Genomic DNA, 22,712 nt, shown 5'->3' on the forward strand with positions numbered 1-22,712 from the left:
ACTTGTTTTCACCAATAATCTATATTGAAATCCCATATTACAATAGTTGAACAAATGAGGTAAATAGTAATATTTCACCCTTTAATTATGGTGTAGCTGCATAAATGGCAATAAAATCAAGCAGCCAACTTAATTTACAGAATAAAATTACATGTTAATAAATTACATTAATTGTATTTACGAAAATAAAATGTTTAACTTGTGACACATTTCCTTTTCAAAATTATGATTCTGTCATAATGAGTTTACTATACATTCATTTTTGGTATAAAATCCAAGACTTGCACGCCACAACACAATATAAAACGGGCTAGTATTTGTACTTCTACATTACATTATGACAGTATTTTTTTTTTCTATATTATTTTTATAACTAAACTAAAATGTCTATGATCCTTTGAAAGACAAAAATATGATGGCATAGGTTATATCTGAGTAGTAAAATAAAATATATGAAAATATGAAAGTGTTTTTTTCATGGTGAAAATGTGAAGTGTACCTAGTTACAGTGGCAATAGATGTGAGATCTAGGAATTGAAATGAGATGTAATGAATGCTGTGGTTACTTTCTAGTTCTACTTGTTTTTGCTTTACAAAAGGGCTGATATTCTCATCTTCCATTACGCTTCCATCATAGGTATACCATACCTACTAAAACTGAGCGACAGATCATAGCATATCATGTGATAAGCTAGCTTATATATACACACAAACAAGAGGTGGAAGGGAAAATTTGCAGAAAATAGCTGGAAAAAAATATCTAATCTAGAATTATGCTGCTTTTCCATCTGCTATTCTGAAAAAGCAAGTTTAGTTTTATTTGTGGAAAGAGATATAAAGAAATTTGGAACAATAATATGGGTAGGGGAAAGGTCGAGCTGAAGAGGATTGAGAACAAGATAAACCGTCAAGTGACATTTGCAAAGAGGAGGAATGGGTTGCTCAAGAAGGCTTATGAACTCTCTGTCCTCTGTGATGCTGAGGTTGCCCTCATTATCTTCTCCAACCGTGGCAAGCTCTATGAGTTCTGCAGTGGCCCTAGGTACCCAAACCCCATCAACCTTTTTCTTTCTCTCACTCAGATTTTTTGCTTTTCTTCAACTTCTTAGGCTGTTTTCTTTTCTGGGGATCTTGATTTTCCCTCCCTGCTTTCATCGACTGCTTAAAGTTCACATCTTGCTGCTGATTAACTGGTCTGTGCTTGTCTTTTTCTTTAGGGGTTTCTATTTCATCAATTTTCTTATGTTTGTTGCTTTCCTTTCTCTTTGATTTCTGTGTCTGATTTGTAGGGCTTTATCAAGGATGTGTTGTTTGTTTATGGTTTTGTCTCTTCAAATTTGTTTTCATCTTCCTTACAATTTTCCTCTCTTTTTTCTTTACGGTCTCAGATTCATGATTTTTGGTAGAGTTTTTATTGGAAAGCAGCTACTGTCTTCTAGATCTTTTTGATTCAAAATTTTAGCGTGACGATTCGAGTTCATACAAATTATTCTTCTCTAATTATATCTTCATCATGGTTGAATTTTAACTTATGGTTTTGATTGGTGATTAACAATAATTATATCAGTTTTTTTTTTCATACATGTACTGAGCTAAAACATCTCCTTTTCTTCTGTTTTATTCAAAATCTAAACTTTTGTAAATGGTTTTTCTGTATAATAAAATTCAATGATTATAATTTCATTTTCCTCGTAATGTTTTGTCGTTTGCCGTGGAACTTTCTCCTCTTAACGAGCTCTGATGAAAATTAAAGAGGGGGAAATCTCTGTGGTCGGTTTTGCAGCTGCAAAATTTTCTTGCAATGAGCTGACATAATCAGAATACTGTGATAAAAATTATTCATGAATTTTTAAGTACTTCCCTTTTGGATTAAGATCCTCTAGAGTTTTCGAGAAATACATAAGATCTCAGCCACTCTTTAATTTGAATATTTGATAATTCAACAAGTAAAGAAAATATAAATTCACATGAACAGTGAATTTATCAGTTCCTGCACTACAGTTCTTTCTGAAACCGCATGAGATTCATTTCCCTTTTGAAATGGATGGTTCATAACTTTATGACCAGGCGGTATAGACTTTGGTCCTTAAACATTTTCATTTTTGTAAGAAAACAATTTTTATTTTTTTATAATCATTTATGCATTTTCATTTTTGGGAGATATATTCTCATTCAACATTCAACAGAAACAGCCCTTTGAAAAGTATTCATGAATATCAGATCATGCAATAATTCTAACGAATTGTTTTGTTGAGTTGTGTGCTTTTGGAATGTAAACCTCATGTTAGTTAAACAAAAAGGAAGGAATTTTCACCTTCCTGCAAATATGAATGGAGAAAGTGTTTTTGCATTGATAGGTGTGTAAAGTTCTTTGTTTCTTAAACTTTAGAACAAACAAACCAGTTACCCAGCATGAAAAAACACTGATCAGTTTTGTTAATAATTAATTTTTATTAAAAGTTTCATAATCATATTTAATAACATTTTTCTTAGTTTTGCTTTTCTACTTGTCAAACTTGAATTTGAGATCAATTTCAACAAATCCAAACCTATTTTACTGAGAATAATAATACTTTGGTGTTCTCTGATTTACAACTATGGTACTGCAATGAAAATGTGATGTTATGACATCCAATCTTCATTATAGGACCCTTAAATCATAGTGTGTAAGTGAAAAGCAACACTAACATTCTAGATCTTTTGGTAACTATACTTACAACCCCAAGATTCTCTTTGTTGTTGTATACTTGATTCTGATTAGACATTCACCCATATGTCAGAACACATCAAAAGAAAAGAAATCAAATCATGCACTTGCATTCAATGTAAAAGATACAACTTTGGTACAATGCACACTTTAAATATAAAATGAAATAGATAAATTCTGATGTGATTTTCTGCTAAGAATATATATATATATATATATATATATATATATATATATATATAATCATTGTACGTACATATTTCACTTTAGAAGTGCCATCAAGTACCTTTTCTTTTAGGTTAGATTGGCTTCTTTACTGATAAGTAGGTTTCTCTCTCCTATATTGATTATATTATATCATGCATTCATATTTTATCAACATTACAACTGCATAAAAATTATGTAAACATTTTCTACTCTCTTGGCTAATTAAAACATGTAATTCAGTACCATAAAGGAAATCATATACACAGTGTTAATCATTGCATGATTGATTATGTGAAGTATAGGCTTTACTGATTTACTGTTATCTGTAGATGTGAATCACATAAGGATTAAAGAGTATTGTAGATTTTGCTGCATGAGAAAAATTCTTTACTTTGAATAATTACTGTGGATAGGATAATAATAATCATAAGACAATTAATCAGGTGTTCATTTTGTGCATGCCTACTGTTCTATAATGCTTATATCTTCACTGTCATGCATTAAACTTCATGATCATGCATATGTGTAGATTGGTTTTTACTTATTTTATTTCATGAGAATATGCTTAGTTATCCAAATTATATAAGCATGAAAGTAAGAGTAAGTTAATGTGATGAACTTCAAATTTGAAAGAGATATTTAGTTTAAGGAAATTACACTTATCTTTCTTTAGATTATGTTAAATGATACTCATTTTCCTTTAATTTTAAAATAAGAAAATTCTTATGTTTTAATAACGACTTTTAATTTTTAAACAAATATTTATTTTTCCTTTTTTTCCTAATAAATGGAATTCACCTCTTTTGTATTTTTAATGAATGAGCACTCAGTAATGTTATTTTATCTTAAAAATATAAAAATGACCAAAATTATGAAATTAAAACTAAGTTTTAAAGTATAAAAACTAAAGATTTTTCAGAAACAAAAAGTTAAAAATAGTTTTCGTGAATTAAAATAATAAAAAAAAAAGTTAAGTATCACTTTCATAAAAACATGATAAGGTGATGTTTTAGGAAGGTGAGGAAGGAGACGAGTGTTTATTTAAAAATTATAAAAAATATAAATGTTATTTTTTTTTAAATATAAGAGAAATAAGTGTTTATTCTAATTAAAATTTCCATTGCAGACAAAATAAGGTTTGTAAACTTTCCTTTACTTTGAATAACTTTTTTAATTTAAAAATATTTTGATTCGAATTTCTAAATGTCAAACCAATCATGCTAATAATCATTCTTTGTGGTATAAGACTATTACTAATATATTATATGTTCAACAGTTTATAACTAGCTGTTTCTCCTACTTTGATAAGGAGAAAAAATATTGTTCTAAAAATATAAATTTTCAGGGATTTTCACTACTAATAATTATTAAATTATTACTATAGGTTGAAAATTTTGGTTGATTATTTCTAAAGAAATTTTCATTTAATTATATTTTGTTAAAGATCGGAACCCAGTTTTATAAACATCATCAACCAGAAAATATAAAATATATATATTATTTTTTCTTTTTAATCAAATTTTCTATGTGATGATAAGTGATTAGTGTGTTTTAAAATGTCAACATAACTAAGATGTAACAGTAAATAGTGATGTTTAATATAAATTTTATTATAAATAACAAAAAACGATAATTAAGCTTAGATATCGATTAATATATACATTATTTAGTTTATCTAAACTTAATAATACTGGAATAGTTCATTATTTTAAGAATTTTGCTATATATAAATATTATAATAAAGTAGGGTCATATATATATGATAAGGTTTATAATAAATATACAGTCTTTTGTTCACTCTTATAGGTACTTTGACTCTGATGAATTAATGTGACTGAGCCTAGCAGAGGATTCATCATTGAGATTGACACTTCATTGGGGGAGGATGTGAAAGTTTTAACTCTTTTTATCTTTCAAATTCCTTAAGAGTAGGCTTAATGGAGATAATATACGACAATTTACACATACATTACAAAAACTAAGGTTGTTAGCACCGACAAATTAAATATTTGTGAATGTTCTGATAACATTTTAATAATAGATCTGATAAATAAATAAATTTTATTAAAATAAAATTTAACATAATTCTAATAACATAATAAAAGTGAAATTTAAATCCAATTCAATTATACCAAACTAAATTTTAAGATAAAGATTAGATTCATTTATTTCATTTATAAGTAACATAATAATTTATCTCCGGTCTCATACAACTGTCCTTATAATCATTATGCAGTGTGAGTTTGTGAATTAAACACAGTCAATATGGTTAGAATTGTTGTACATACGCCAAATATTGAGGATAATTGATTCAAATTTTACTTGCCTTGTATTCTTGTATGCTATAATACACAATTTCTTCTAAACTGAAATAATAAGAAAACTGATATAGCTAATCAGATACTGATTTATCATTGATTTCAAAGTTATATCTGAGTTTTTAAGAGGAAAAGTAATATATTTTAATTTGACAATTACGCTGAAAAAGTAACTATATTCTAACATAATTAAAATCCAACTTTAAAATTTCAGGACAACAGCATTTGTACTACTCCTTTTGGAAATATGTGCTTGTTCATAGCTGTAATTGACAAAATACATTGTCATGGAAATATATGCTTGCATTTCCTTGTTCTTGAGGTGAAATATATATGTATTCATATGGTGGCTATTTGTTTCAGCATGGCCAAGACACTGGAACGGTACCACAGATGCAGCTATGGAGCCTTGGAATTACACCACCAACCTGAAATAGAGACACAGGTTCATCTTTCTTTTTTTGACTTGAACAACTGTTTGATGAAAACGTAACAAATATTAAAAAAGGGTTTGAGAAAATTGTTAGAAGTTTAACGTCGATTAAAGATAACGTCAGTTTATAATATAAAAATTGTGATATCACGTTAAAAAGTGGTTTTAAGTCTAATTCAATTCTACAAAACAGACTTATAAGGTCAAGTTTACACCTCACATGTATATTATAAATTAGTATTATGTATAGTTGATAAATTAGTATTATGTATGGTTGACGTGGAACTTCCAACAAAAATAGCTCTTTTTTACCTTACATTTGAACTTTAAATTGGTGTTTTTCTGAGTGTGTATGTGAATTATGTATCTGGAAGTAAATGCAATTAATGTGTGAAAGGCTAAGATGAATGAGCATTGGGTTGTGCAGAGGCGCTACCAAGAGTACCTGAAGCTAAAATCCAAAGTGGAGGCACTACAGCAAACACAAAGGTAAAATGGTGTAGTGCAATTATTGAAAGCATGAAACTTAGTACATATTACAGATGCTTTTGGTATTGAGTTTGGTGCATTTCATACAAGACAAGAAAATAAATAAATAAATAACTCAAAATAACCAAATGTTATAACTTTTTTGTTTTTGTTGTTTTTTTTTTTTTTTGCAAATCTTAGTCAGAAATTTAAGACTGAGAATACAATATTTTTTAAATTTAAATGGGTCATTAAAAATATTTTCTCCTTCTGTTGAACTAAAATCTTTCTTTATATTAAATAAGTTAGAATTAGTTTTCTTTTAGTAATTGAAGTCGACTTTAAATGCTATTTTTCTTGAATAATTCATTAAAAATAAAAGTTGACTTTAATTGGAGAATAACAGAAGCACATATTTAATAAATTATCGTTAATTGTTTTCTTTATCAAAGTTATTTAAACATTCTATATTCTTGACTGAATTAGTAATTTATATTTTTTTAATTATTAATAATTACAAGACAATTGCATTAGTCGTAGAGAAAATAGACTCTAAATTCCCATTGTAAGATGAATTTAAACCATTATCTTCTTGGATTAATTTCTACATAATAAAACTTCGAAGAGAAGAAAAAAATAATTTTCAATTAAAATTATATTTGAGAAGATTTAATCAACTTTCAAGTCTATCGTAAATATGTGTACTTTCAATTTAGTCTTTATTAAAAATTTTCGGATATTCAATTTCTAAATTTTTTAATTAAGTCTCTATCATTTAATTTATTTATTTTTTGTTAATTAAGTGAGGTGAGTATTATCTTATCTCATTATTTTGCTTTCTAGTTTCTATATGTTTAAAGAATGTAGGGTATTGTAGTTAATGCAAAATAATATTAAAGAAATTAAAGTTACTCGTTATTTTACATTAAATATAATATTATTTTGTAATAATAATTATATCTCATATATTTTAAAGGAAACTAATACGACAAGATAAGATATTAGTTATAATATCTAATTAATAAAAGAATAAAAATTTGAATATTAAATAAAAATTTGAGCATTCCATAGATATCCAATTATAATCACAGTTTTATGAAAGACTTACTTAAAACTTAATTAAACTTTTATAAAAAATTATCATATATCATTTTAAATTTTATTTGAGTTATATCTAATTCTTAACTTATATAAACCTTCATTTCATCCAAAAACATGTTCAAAATTTATATTATAAATTCGTTTTAATGATTATTTATAATTTATTGGAAACGTAAAAGCTTTTACCTTAATTCCTTTTAGAAAAACAATGACAACAACACAAACAAAAATTATTTTTCGCTTCTGTACAAATGTAGAAAGTAATAAAACAAAGTGATATTTGTGTAATTATATGAGTAAAAGAAAATGGAAACAAAAATGCTTTAAGTTTGAGGCTATTTAAATCTTAGATATATAGTTATGAATGGCATTAGCATATATATTAATTGGTTGCATAACTATGCAGAAACCTTCTTGGTGAAGAATTGGAGCATTTAGATGTTAAGGAGCTTGAACAGCTTGAACGTCAGCTCGACTCTTCCCTCAAACAGATAAGGTCTAACAAGGTATGCAAATTTGGCACCTCACTCTCTTCAACTAATTTATCATTATATTATAGAATTTGTATCAATAACTTCTCATATTTTTTTCTTGAAAAATGAAAATGTCACAAGGGTTTTGCAATACAAAATTTTAAATTTTGTATAGATCATTTACTATGTATTATACATATTAGTTAGACTCAACTATTGTTTGTGACCGTTCGGTCTTATACTGGTGATTGTTCAGTCCTTTTTAGCTAATGACTGAACGATTTCATCAGTTACAGTTTTTTGTTTGGCTATATATTGTAGCCTATCTTTGCGTTTTTTGGTTGATTCGTAATTGAAGTCATTCAGTATTCTTTCATTTTTTTTTTCTCTTGGCTTTCTGTCTTTTACACTTTTGTTCTTTTTTCTTTGCTTATCGGTTTTTTGTTCTCTTTTCACATATGGACCCAACAATACAATATCAAACTATTCAATTCCTTTGTGATACAAATCGTTTTTCTCCCAAAAATGTTTGAATTACATGATATAGATTGATATAGGTTTCTGAATCGGGTCAACCCACCCAACTTGAAAAACTCTTACCCCCAAAACGTGTTTGAATTGTATAATAGGAGTTGATATAGGTTTTTAAATCGGGTCAGGTCGACCCACCTAATACGTAAAATGATTCGCGATTCAACTATATTGCTAAAAAGAATGATAAGAATTTGTAGTGAAAATATTACACATTGAGGTGTTCTTCAAGATAGAAAAGATATGGAAGAAAACATAAATTTTAAGAGATAGATAATATTGATTAAGATTCTAGAAATAATAAAACAACTAACTATAAGACTTGTAAAATGCACATTTGACCATGGATAAACTAACCTTATTTTGAAGGATGTAGTATAGAAATGATATAAATCTAAGTTGAAGCTTTGATGGTGACACTAATATGATGCTTACTTCAATGATTTGTTAGTGAACAAAGTTTTTTCATTAATTGTCTTATTGTAATCAACTTGTATCCCTCACTTTGGACCAATATACTTGTCTTTTGTGATGTCATTCCTCTCAATGAAATGATATTGAAGCACTAAATTTGGTACCAATCTCACATTTCGGAATGCAGATGACGCCATTGTGGAGTTTCATTCTCATATCTCAATGTCTTCAACCTTTATTTTCTCATCATTTTCCAACTTAAATCACCAACTCCTATACTAATTTTCAAAGTATGAAATTGTTTGATTTCTTTCAAGAAGTAACATAAAATTCATCATCCATCTTGATCTAGCAACCTCCTCAATAATTATGAAATACAAATCATCTAATTTTCCAATGGCCATTCTCTTCACAATTTGTTATTGTAGAATAGACTTATTATTAAAAAGAAGATTGTTAAAAATTTAAGTATAAGTTAAGTTTTACATTAAATAGAAATTAAAAAATTAAATATTTTATATAGAAAAAATACTTAGAAACTTATTATTTAAATTTTTATATTAGAAATAATGTTAATTTCTTATATAAGATAGATTCATGTTTAGCTGATATTAGATTTATCATAATTGTAACAAAGTACAATATTTATCTCTTTTTATCTTTTTTTCATATGTTTTTATAATTTTTATGTTTTCTTATTCCGTCTTGGCCCACTATTTGAGTAAAGATTTGCAAAATTATAATGAAGTATGAGATTTGCAATTCAATTTTTAGTTGAAGCAAGTCTATCTTAAAATATATAAATTAATCAAGAAACTTAAATTTTCTCAAGCTTCACCCCAGAGTTAATATAAATTGATATCTTTATTGTTATCATAAAAAAAATATGTTTTCACTTCGAGAACAGAAACAAAATATCCATTTTTAGATGATACAATTTCATCTCAAAACATAGACGTTGATCAGAATTTTATAAGAATTAAATAAATTGAGATTTCCAACGTTACCATAATATATGTTTTTTTTATTGTAAAAATGAAAACACAGTAATTTTAATATTTAAGTTTGAGAAATGATATTAATATCATATTAAAACAATGAAAAAATAAGTCAATTATCACGTCTTATAAAATTTGGATTGTTATAACACTGAATTTCATAAATCTCTTAAAAAGAATATAATTTGAAAAATCAAATATAATTTCATCAATGGTTTCAAATACACTAGTAAGTTTATGTGTCACGATAGAGAGTAAATTAAGACCCACTAAATTTCTCCTTAATTCTCACTAAAAAATATTAAATATCTATTATTAATTAACTCACTATTGTTGCTTTTACAAGCAATAAACTCTTCTTAGTGTGGCATATAATTCCTAATTTTATTAATTCTCAGCATCATAAATTGTTTACCTTCTTTTGTAATTTTCAATATTTCCATTCTTATGACATATCAACCAGCTTAGCTAAAAACATAATAAAAATTTAAAAAAAAAACAAATAAAAGCTAATTATATTGACCCCTATAAATCATATAATAAACGCTTACCAAAATGTATCACACAATATTAGATGGATCACATTGATATACTTTTTAAATATCACAACAAAGTCATATCCTATCTTCATTTTAATTTTGAAAAAAAAATATTAACGTTTGATGAGGAAGATAAATAATATATAAAAAGAAAAAAAATCAGAAACTCATTATATTAAAAATTTTAGATAATATAATGAATCTTCTGTGTTACTCTCTTGTAAGTAGAATTACAATTGATATTAAATCTTTCTGTCTCTCGGAATAATTCACTGAATAAGTAAGCATTCAATGTAAAATATCCTCTTAAGTCTTCATCAACTGCAATATTTGATATTTAAATTGGTTTTTTAATATAAATGAGTACTTTACATTTGATAATCCTTCATTCAAAGTATACCAAACATCAATAAAACGTGTCCTTTAAAAATGACTAAAAATATCAATGGTGAACTGAGAAGTTTGGACTCTCTAAAATCTGAAACTGACTAGTATTAGTATTTTTGACAGTCCATTCTTCATAAAGTTTAATAATATTATATTAGATAAAAGGATTTTGAATTGAATTTCAAAATGCATATTAGATATTAGATAAATGACTTAATGTAACATCTCAAAATTTAGTATTAAACTATAAGATGGTTATAATAAGATAAAATGAAGAATAAAAGTTTTTAGTTATACAAAACATGATTATAAATTTAACTTCATATAGTTCAACTTAAAACAAAACTATAAATCTAGAAACTAGTCTATAGAAGACTATACATTCATCGTCCCGTCATCTAACATCTACTCCACAAACATCTCATCACCCTTTGCTCACATCCACCGGATGATCATAGTCAAGATTACTGAGCACAAGAACATACAACCAAACATAAACAAAAGGGTAAGCTAGTGCAAACAGAAAATATCATAAAATAACTAAGATTTCAACATAGATCATCAAACTAAACCAAGTATACAAACATTCTAGAAACTTATGATACCCATAGGCCTAACTCATCCAAATATAGTATGAATGTCAAGTTATAGTGATTCCTGCACTTGTAGTGGTAATATTGTTAGCTCAATCCAAGCTACCATACAAGGTTAGTCCATTTCAATTATCTTTGACCAAAACAAGGCTCCTAGATAATGACCTCCGTGTCTCATCACTCTCTAATTGAGCATGGATGATCGTTAGAAAGTAGGATGAACCCCAAACTTAACTCCAGTCATTCATACCAACAACACTATCGTGCACCGCCATGTAACCTCTCCACGAGGATCATGGAATTACGTTCCTTAATACCATTCGCTTGATCCACAACATACTCATCATCGATCATCATATCAACATCACATACTCAGTATTTCAAGGATAAAACTTCATTTACAATAATCTGGAAATAATAATAACACAATTTTCTCATAGTAGCCTGAAACACACCAGGAAAGGAAAAATAGCTTGGAAACCCTCACCACCAGCTCTAGAAGGATCCAAAACCCAAAAAATGTCCAAGACCCTGAATTTGAGATCCCAAACCATATAGTTATTGCTAGACAACTCGTACCACCAGATGACTCCTTCCCAAACGATTCCTTACCAGACAACTCCTTACCCAGACAATCTCTTACTAGACGATCTCTTACTAGAAGACTCTTTGTTAGACAATCTCGTACCAAATGGCCCTTTACCAGACGATCTACCGGATTTTTGTACAATAAAAGACAAACTAATCCCTAAATGGCCCCAAGACAATTCCCAAAACTGCAAACTTTTCCCAAAACCATGATCTTAAAATGTTACCTGTTAAAACCCCCATTTTTATACCCGAAACACACCCTTCTTCTAATTTATTCCATACCCAAGTTCTATAAAAACACAACTTAAACTCACTAAATCTACATTCACAAATTCATCAATAAACAAATTTTAACAACAAACCAGATACACCAACATGCATAAATTTTCAATTCAATACGCCACCATTTATAAGCATCCAACATACCAAATTTCACGATTTAATTAAAGTTCACAAATCAATCATCACATCTTCATAAACAAATCAAATATTACATGCATCCTAAATCCAAACCAAATAAACTAGCTTTCCTTACCTAGTTGACGATCTGACGGTTCTAAGAACTCTAAAATTCCTCCTATGACTTCAAGATCTCTATTTGCTACTACAATTCATAACAATTTGATTAGAGTATACCTTCAATACTACTAATTAACAAAGAGTCTTAGAGAAAGCTCAGACCCCAGAAGAGTGAAGGAAATCCCTACATGCAAAGACACCAAAATTTAAGGAAAAAGGTAGAAATTAACTTACTCTATAGCTTAAATCAATCTGCTAAAAATGAAGATCTCGTCTCAAGGATTCCTCAGGTACCTTTCAATAAATGAGTAGGGAGTTAAAATTTCTAGACAGAAGATAGAAGAAATTTTAAAGAAGGGAGTTTTAGAGAAATAAAGTTTCTTAGATAATGAAACTTCTAATTGGAAAATTCTATTTATATCATTGATGTTTTTGAAATAAAATAATAGAGTATCATTATTTAAAACATTCTACCACATCTAATACTTGAATTTTGAGGTCTTACACTTAATTTATATGTAAAATAAAAAACTATAACAAGCAAGAATCCAAAATGCATATTAAAAGTGTTTTTAAAATTTTGAATTAAAAATATCTGAAATATTTGATTAGATAAAATTTAAAATTTGTAGTACATAAATATTTTTAATCATTGTTGTAATTCACATTTTATTTTTACGATTCATAATTAATGTTGATTTTAAATGTTAATATATTTTTATAATTTTGAAATTCAATTTAAAAAATAAGGATGAAAATGGATCAACTAAGAGGGGATTGGAGGCTAAACTAAATTCTAAATATGCTTTTGTTGAAAATTAAAATTAAAACATTCTCATTACACTATCATCACTAAACATAGTTGTTCTTATTTATAGAATATAACACATAAGAAAATAAATTTTTATATTATGATATTAGAAATTTGAGTGCGAGTTGGAATTCTTGTATTAAGTGAAAATAAGTAATTTGTTTCTTGACATCAAATCTCTTTCATGTTTTTTAGGAAGAGCAAGTTATATCAAAGTTATTAGTATGTAGTGACTTATTTAAATGAATATAAGTGTTACAATTCACAAAGAAAATAGAGTCAATACTACAGCATGGCTTGGTTTATGACTTTGCAAAGAAGATAAACTTTCTATTGTAAAACTAGATATTATTTTGCATATGAAGTTGAACTCAACAGTCTTGATTATATTATATTGTCTGAAGTTCAAATGTTATCTAGAAGTCAAAGTGTTGTATCAAACCGTTTGAAGAATCCTATAGAAGACAATATGTTGTAAAAGTTAGCTCAACATTTGACAGTTGGTAATTAATACAGTAATAAATACACGTAACGTATTTTCTTTAATGTTGTCAAAACGAGTCACCTAACCAAATCCAACCCGATCCATCATGGGTTAATCACTTAGTAAACATTAAGTAAGACTAGCTCAATCTCATCTGATACACCATGGATTAATCACTCAGTAAACATTAAGGTTAAAATACTCGGACTGATTTATAATATCTAGTTTGCTTGATAACCAATCGAACACCCGTGACTTGGTTTTAAACTATAATTGACAGAACCATCATATTTTTTTCTCTCTATATATATAATGTTAGTTGGTTGTAAAGCAATAAGAATGAGAGCCAAGAAAAAGAAATAGAATGTAATAAGTGAAAAAAGATAAAAGGAAGAAAACATTATTGTATAAATAATACAACTCAAAAGTACATCAGAAGTTCTACTCCCATACAATTATTTTTGTCCTCTTTGGCTCACAGAGGGAGTCTCCAATTATGTTTGATTCAGAAGAGAGAAATAAAAAAAATAAAAAAAAGTAAAAGAAAAAAATGGATTAAAACTGAAATTACTGATTCTGAACATTTAATTAACACATATTATGTAATTATCATTTTACAGTTGTATTTCTTTTCTGTCATATTAGACTGATATTTTCTAAAGATTTGATTTCTGGTATCTAACAACTAATTCTAACAGTAAATACTCGTGTACCGTACACTGTTTGAACTGTTCCAAAGGGTAACCAATGTGTGATCAAAGGTGTGTTTGTCTTAGTTTGTGGGGTGGATCTTCCATGCATGGATCATGGAAACTGTACTTATCTGTGATGTTTGTGTACTGTTAAACAGTTTTAGTATCCGTATCAGTCTGTCATCTGTATAAACACCAAGTTTAATCTATTATAAATATGATATCAACCTCAGAATTTACGCTGTTTGGTGTACTATGTACACCAAAATTAGCTAACAGTATAGGTGTAAATCGTTGCCAGACTTCAACTGTTTGATAAGACATGTTTGGTTCTAAAAATTCAGACCATAAATTGTCTTAGTCTTGTCTCCAGATTAGATATTCCATGTGCCAGTTGGCCTCATTTTCTTTTATATTTTATAACTGCTTTTAGATTCTGATCATCACTCTCTGAAATTATAATATATTTTAAATCCAACATAATTTGTTTTTATAACTATTTTGATTATTAATATGTGTCTCTTGTAAATTATGTATGAGTTCATCAGATTAACATGTCACATGGTCGTACAGGTTTCATAAACATTTGGAAATTTGAATGGAAAATTGGCATCTAAATGTTTGTTTTAAGAAAATAAAAGGGTGTTCAGATTAAGTTCACGATTTATAATTTTAGATTTCTGTGATTGTGATAAGAGATACTCACACGAGAGTAAATCAAACTATTTAGAAAAAAAAAAGGTTTTCAAAGTTACTGTTTTTTAATCTAATTCTAAAAATTGGCTAATTCATTAGAATAGTTAGTTTAAAAAATAAAGAGGTAAAACTAAAGAGTAATTCTTTTAACAATATATTTCGGATACTGATGATTTCTGATTCTTTTTTATATATTTTAAATAGATGACTATATTACTGGTGTGGTTATTTTAAAAAAAGGAAGTGATTATGACTGGATTAAATTGAGTTAATAAATTACTATATATATTTGTTTAGAAAATTTTTCTCACATGGACTTTTACAAAATAAAAATATGAAAAAAATTAAAATTGATATCTCTATATAAGCTACTTTAATTTATGTATAAATTAATATGTACAAGTTCTATTATATAGCTTCTTAAAAATTTTTATTTTTAATGAGTGTATAAACTAATTTTAATTCATAAAGAAGTCAATTTTTTTCTTCCAAAATTTCTTTTAAAGCTCATATCTAAACATTTTTATCAATTTTTGCGGATCACTTTTGTACTTCATCAAAATATTTGTGATAATCTTAGAGGAACAATTCCAAGCATATTACAAACACTTGAGAACATAATTTAAGATTTTAAATTATGATACTCCTAACAATACTTATGTTACCTTTCTGCAGACACAGCAGATGCTTGATCAACTCTCTGATTTGCATAGAAAGGTAACACTTTGATTGATATTTTTCTCTTTCATCCTTAAATGAATATCACTTATGCACAGTGTGGCTACCAACTCTGTTTTTGTGTTCTCGCAGGAAGAGATGCTGCTGGAAACTAACAATATCCTGAGGAACAAGGTACCACAAGAGACACACTTTCAAATGTTTCTAAATATATTTATATTATTATAATGTGGACACCTGAGTCTCATCTTGCCAATGCTTCTTGAATTTTGGTGAAGTTACTGATAAAATCAATGACACAGATTATTTATTGTTTAAAAGAAGTAAACGTGGACCCCTTTTTTTGAGTATATGGGTAGATGTAAGAGAGAAAATAGAGAAAAAAATTAATAGATGTGAAAAATGACATGGGAAATAAAAAAGAAAAAAGAATTGAGTATCTGTGGACAATATTAAACAATTCTATATACTTTTATTTAGTTATTATATATATAGTAAATTTGCATGACAATTAAAGTATTATCATATAAAATATGTATATAATCATTAAACAATGTCAAACTAGTAATTAATGTAACTATTTTGGGGAGTTGTAATGTACTATGTAACATTAATTTGATCAGTGATAAGCATTGATTTGAACCTCAACAAGATGGTGATGCGATTACCAACATCCATGCATTAACTGCATTTTATTCTTGATATTTTGAGCTTACACTTAGACCATATAAATCTGCTTTGGAAAAAGCTTTTGGTGTCCTTGGTACTTTCCTGATGAGAAATTCAATCACTGCAGTACACATAATTTAAGCATCATTTTCTGGTTTTTTTCACATTATTCTTACCTAACTTTTTCACCACTCTTGATGAAGCCAAATTTTTAACAACTTCCAAAGCTTAATCTATATGCATCCACATAACACATGGCTTCAATCACATGATTCAAACCAGTTGCTTCCAGCTTCATCTTAAATTCTATAAAACATTGTTTTCTTTTCAAGTGTTGTTTATATTGTCATCTATATGATTAAAAGTGCAAGCTTCATGTTCATGTTTGACAGTTGGAGGAAATCAATGTAGCCCTTCAACCAACATGGGAAGCTAGGGAGCAAACTGCACCCTACGATGGCCACCCTCACCCATCAGAGGGATACTATGACACAGCACATTGCAACAGTACATTGAGAATCGGGTAATTTTCTTCTCCCTCAGTGCATGAAATGTGAAATTATACATGTCTTTTTGCTGAAGTTGAATACTGTTCTTTTTCTTTTGTGCAGCTATGATTCTTCAGGGTTAAATGAAGCTGGAGGAGGTGCAGGAACCTCAGCCCAAAATGCTAGTGAGTTCATGCATGGATGGATGAACTGAATTAATTCACAATTTAGTTTAATTCATGATTGTCAGAAATATGATGCTTATGTAGAGATCTTGGGGCCTACAAGAACAGGCTGTAATAATAGGTGTCATGCAGCATAAAATATACTATATATGCTATTCTTAATATTCCAATAAGACATGTTTCGAAGAATTTGATAATTAACATCTTCCCAAACTTCCTAACATTCTATAATTGATCTAAATGCTGTTCTTCGGGACTTATTGACATGTTTATGTTAGTAATGCTACTAAATAAGTGTCAATGGTTAAATTTTCTGTTCCTTGTAATCAACTTTTTTTTTTTTTTTTGCTTCAATCATGAATATAAATATCTGCATGTGAATCTGTAGTTTGGATTTTGTTTCATCTGTTAAAGCATTGATGCCATTAGAGAATTTATATTTACTTTAGTCTCTTTGTTTTTTATTTCACTAGTTTTGAGTAGAATTTGGACTGAACTTTTTTAATATATATGATTATCTAGTTTGAACTTTTGATTGAGAAAATATGACTTTATTAAATTGGTATGATCCAAAGAAAATCTTGCATATTGGATCTAGCAGTAGTAATTTTTGCCAAAATTAGTAATTTCTCTCTTGCTCAATTTGGCAAAGGAATAACATTTAGAAACAAAAACCTAAGGCTGTCAATGATTTATCACCCCATCTTTTTCTTTGGATTATGAGTAAAATAATTTCAAAATTATTGTTTAATAATCGTACATGTTTGGTTAGAAAAGAAAGAAAAAAGGGAAGGAAGAAAGAAAAAAAAAAGTGTAGAGTATAATGATTTTTAGAGCATTTAAAATGAGAAAAAAAATAACTAAAAAAAGTACTTCTTTCCCTTTTTGTTTTGTTGTGTAGAAAGTACAGAAAAAAATATATATTGTAATGATATAATTGTCCTTTTTTAACGCATAGAATTTGACAATTAATTTGAGTAAAAAAGAAGATATTTGAAAAATATTTCGTATGAATAATGTAGTTCTTCATTTCATACCATAAGGTTTGTACAGCTGGCTTATAAATCATCATAGAGATGAATGACTTTAGAAATGAAAGATCACATGGAGCTATATAACATCTATAGTATGTAGGTGATATACTATTTTAGGTAAAATTGTGACCTTTAAAGAAAAATATAATAAGGTGATTTGGATTGCTATTTTAGGGTTTGAAGGTTAATTCCTATAATTTTCTCTTTAACATTTAATTGGGATGAAATTGGATTGGAAATTATTTCCATTAACCCTACTTTTTATGTATCTAATTTCTTGGAATGATAAAGTAACCCCTAGTAGTTTAATATTGTTTTGGAGAAGCCAATGTAATAATTTTTTATTTTAATAAAATAGTTCCAAAATTTACCATTTTATCTTCCATCCAATAAATACTCTTATATAAATTAGTAACATAATTTCATTTATTTCTAATCTTTACATAACTTTTTTAAAAATTGTTAATTTCAAGTCCATGAATTAAAAATAGAGGTGGAAATTAGTAACTTTTACTAAGCATAAAAAATATTGAAAATAAACCATGATTTGTCCATTTGAAGAAAGAATATTAAAATTATTAAAAGTCACTGAATTTTTTTAATTTTGCACCTAATCAAACAGAACTGAATTAAATCCAAATGCTCTTTAAATCTATGCTGTAAACATAATAAGAGTAAAAGACAAAAAAGAAAACATTGAATTGTTGTACCTTTTTTTTTTTCTCATATTTATAGAACAAGAAAAGAAGCTAACAAGTACATTAAAAACTTTTAGAATAATGATGGTTTAATAATATATTTTTTACAACATTTTAATACAATCTACGTGTCATTCTCTGATTGGTCCATGTTAGTGTTTATGAATATTATTATTATTGGTTGTGAAGTAATTTTAGATTAATCACATAATGACACGTAGATGATATTAAAATATTATAAAAAAATATTGTCAAATATTATTATTCAAATCCTCATTTTGACACAGTGAATTCCCCTACTTTTGTTTGCAAAACCAAACCTCGTTTCAATTAATAGTCATGAATGGGATAAGCTTTTACTTGAATTATAATATATTTTTAATTATATAGATAAATTATTAATCTATTTTAATTTACATCAAAATCTAATTTATCAACGATCTAGTTGATAAATTCACTCAATCTTTCCATCAATATTTTTTATAGATAAATATCTAATCTATTAGAAAACTACATAATTTTTAGTTTTTCTCTCTCCTCTCAGCCACAGAAACCCAGCTTGAAGATAAGTTTTTCAGTGATGTTGAACAAAATATTTCAGCTACAGTCTCTAAGATCCTACGAAAGTTTTATTTCTAATTTAGTTCACAAGTTTTTCTAGTGATGATTTTTTGAGTTCATTGTATTACAACTATTTAAATTATACAAGTTATGAAGCATATATTTACTTAGTAGTTCAATAAAGTAATAATGAAAAATCATTTTTGTTAATTTTTTAAGATTTATAAATTAATATTATTTATTTAACTTAAATGCAGTGATATAAAATGTTAAAAGAATAAAAATCTTGAAAAGAAAAGGTTTCCATGAGAACTAAAAATATTTAAATAATTATTATAAATATTTAAATTAATACATAGAGTACATATAGAGAGAGAATTATTAGTTTAACCACAGTTTAAATATAATTACACCAACAAATCATGAAGGTTCTTCAATGTTTTTATAATCTATTTTCAAAAAAAAAAAACAGTCTTCGAAAAGTACTTGTTTTTGGAAATATAAGTTTTTATGTGAATGAACCAATATAATTAATTAATTACATTAACTGAATAGAATAATTTTTAAATAAGTAGAATATACTTTGTAACTTGTACACGTCTTCTCCCAGAATAAAACATTTTGCAATGAAGATATTAAAATATTATTAGTCTAAAATTAAAAAATAAAAACAAAAATAGAAAGATTGTAATATAAGATAAGATCTTTTGGAACTGATTGATTTTGTTGAGTGAAAACAAAGTGTACTTAACCTACATAGGTCCCATTTTTAAACATTGATTCCACACTGTTATGGGGAAGGAAAATCACATGCATGCCTTTGTTAGGTCTTTTGAAGAGTGGTGTAGAGTAGAGTAGAGCTTCTTAGGTTAGGTCTACATATTCTTATATATATTTTCATATCCACAATAATCTAAAACGTATTTTAATACATAAAATTATACTTATACACTTTTTCAATTTTTATTTTATTTTCCCTAAATATATTTTCTTTTTTAAGAAAATTAAAAAAAAAATACATCAAAATAAATAATGCACCGTTAATAAAGATTGTAGACAATTCACATCTACAGAAAATTACATACTAAAGATAGAGACTTGTATTAGAAAAATCAAACTTAATTTTATAATATTTTCTTTTTTGATTTGACACATTATTATATATATTAAATAGCAACAATAAAATTCAAAAAGTCAGTTCCCTACTTTACCAGGAACCATCACTTTTTTTTTTTTTTTTATATGTACAATCTAATTAATATTTTAAATCATAATCAATCATTTAATACTATACCAGCCACTTCCTTTATATTCCTTCTCCAATACAAAAGTATTTCTAATTAGTTCGTATTATATAAGATAATTTTTATTTATCCAAATTATTTAGAAAAACTTTCACAATAATTAACAGGTTGAGTCTAGAAGAAGAAAATTAATCTTTCACAACCTACTGAATGAAACTATGAATTTTTCATTAATATAAAAAATAATAAAATTATTATAGTATTATTTTTATTGTTAATATAATTATGAAGTTAAATATAAATAATTTTTATAATTTTATTATAAATAATCTTTACTTTTATATATATATATATATATATATATATATATATATATATATATATGTTTTTATTTCTTTTATAGACACTTTGTATCAATTTTTTTAAAAAAAATACTCAAACAAATAAAAATCGTGTAAGTTGTGTAACTACATTAGTAAATATGTCCAGTTTTATTATATATTTATCGCTTCTTTTACTTTATTGTGTAAATTCGAATTCATATCAAATAATAACATTTTTTATTATAGAAAATGAAAATTAAGAAAACTATAAAAAAAATTATATCAGATTTTCCAAAATGATTAAAAGGAAAATGAATTTAGTTTATTACAATATTATGTGACGACTAAATAATTTTTAAACCTTTTATATATAATGGTAGATGTAAACTTTTAAGAAAATAATATTCTTAAAACAAAAACGTATTCTCACTTGATCAACAAAAGAAATTAATATGATTTGCACATAAAACTAACCATCGGATCCGTTGACGGCTGATAGGACTCTCCCATCCTGCTCTATCAAGTCTGTCTACTCTATAATATTATGAATAACTTTGTTTGAATTTTTAAAATAATTTTATTTAAAGTAACTTCTAGAAAACAACTTATTTAAGAAGTAGATCATTCTTTTGAGAAAAATATTGTTAAAATATTTTTTTTATAACTACATAAAATATATAAATATTTGTTAATTTAAGAGTTTAAAAAATCATGTTTTAATTATAATATATTTGGAATAGTAATACTCGATTATTTTAATAATAAAAGTTTAATATATAAATAAAAATCTTATAAATTAGTTTCATTAATTTAAAAATATATCATTTCTCTAAACTATTTTTCTTTTATAGTTTTTTCTTTTTCTTTAGGTTTTCTCATCAATTATGCGTCAGTTTAAATATTGAAAAAAAGATGATATTTAAGATAAATTCTTCAATTTTTTTTAAATAAAGTAAGTTGGTTTTCTGTTTTTTTTTTATTGATATGTTTTTTTTGTACCTGAAGTTGAACCTAGGTCCTTGCATAGTGCTATTTCCACCACCACTAAAAAGGAATACGGTGAGAATATGGTGTTACCGTATTCCGTATTCTCACTGTATTATTTTTCAGTGGCGGTCGGAGTAGACCTAAGCAACGACCCAGGTTCGTCTTTGGGTTGAAATGTCATAAGAGATGCAAAAGACGTAATTTTTTCTTACGAGAAAACTAGCAAGGGAAGGAGGTGCTACTACGCTACCCAAAGACAAGAGAAAAACTACACCAAAACACAATGAACACTTCATGGACGTCGGTTAATGTACTGACTGACGTCTATAGTACCCATAGACGTCGATTAATGCAATGTCTGACGGTTTTATAGATGTCGCACGAGTTACTGAACTAACGTCTATAGTGCCCTTAGACGTCGGTTAGTGCAATGACTGACGTCTTTATAAACGTCGCACTTTTTACCGAACCGACATCTATAGCGACGTCACACTTGCATAAAAGCGACGTCCCATTAACGTCACCTGTAAAGACATCGGTTAGGGAGGTGACGTCAAAAGCCCAAAATAATTGATGTCTAAAGCCCTTTCCACACTAGTGATTGGAATAGTGAGCGTTTGATGAAGAACTTGATGAAGAGCTTGAATCATTCTCCTCCCATTTATTTTTCTTGAAGAACTTCCTGCCTATTTTATCTTTACTGTTTTTAGCATTTGGACAACCCACTTTGACATGTCCCAAGTCTCCACAACCGTAGCACTTGAACTTTGAATAATAACCCCGATTCTTCTTTTTATGATTTTTGTGTTGTCTTTTTCTCTTCATAAACTTTGTGAACATTTTTGTCATTGGGTCTATATTATTGCAATCAGTGATATCAACC

General features: G+C 27.1%; 1 protein-coding gene across 1 annotated transcript; it reads left to right on the plus strand.

The window, feature by feature from the left end:
• The first annotated feature begins 558 nt into the window (after positions 1 to 558).
• Positions 559 to 17,273, plus strand: LOC106778783 (MADS-box protein CMB1-like). Its single transcript, XM_014666771.2, has 8 exons — positions 559 to 1,042; positions 5,596 to 5,677; positions 6,093 to 6,154; positions 7,641 to 7,740; positions 15,638 to 15,679; positions 15,773 to 15,814; positions 16,702 to 16,832; positions 16,921 to 17,273. The coding sequence occupies exons 1-8, from the start codon at positions 858 to 860 to the stop codon at positions 17,009 to 17,011; spliced, it is 735 nt and encodes a 244-aa protein (XP_014522257.1). The 5' UTR covers positions 559 to 857; the 3' UTR covers positions 17,012 to 17,273.
• The last annotated feature ends 5,439 nt before the right edge of the window (positions 17,274 to 22,712 follow it).

This window comes from Vigna radiata, unplaced genomic scaffold, assembly GCF_000741045.1.
Source record: "Vigna radiata var. radiata cultivar VC1973A unplaced genomic scaffold, Vradiata_ver6 scaffold_189, whole genome shotgun sequence".
Classification (NCBI taxonomy): Eukaryota; Viridiplantae; Streptophyta; class Magnoliopsida; order Fabales; family Fabaceae; genus Vigna; species Vigna radiata.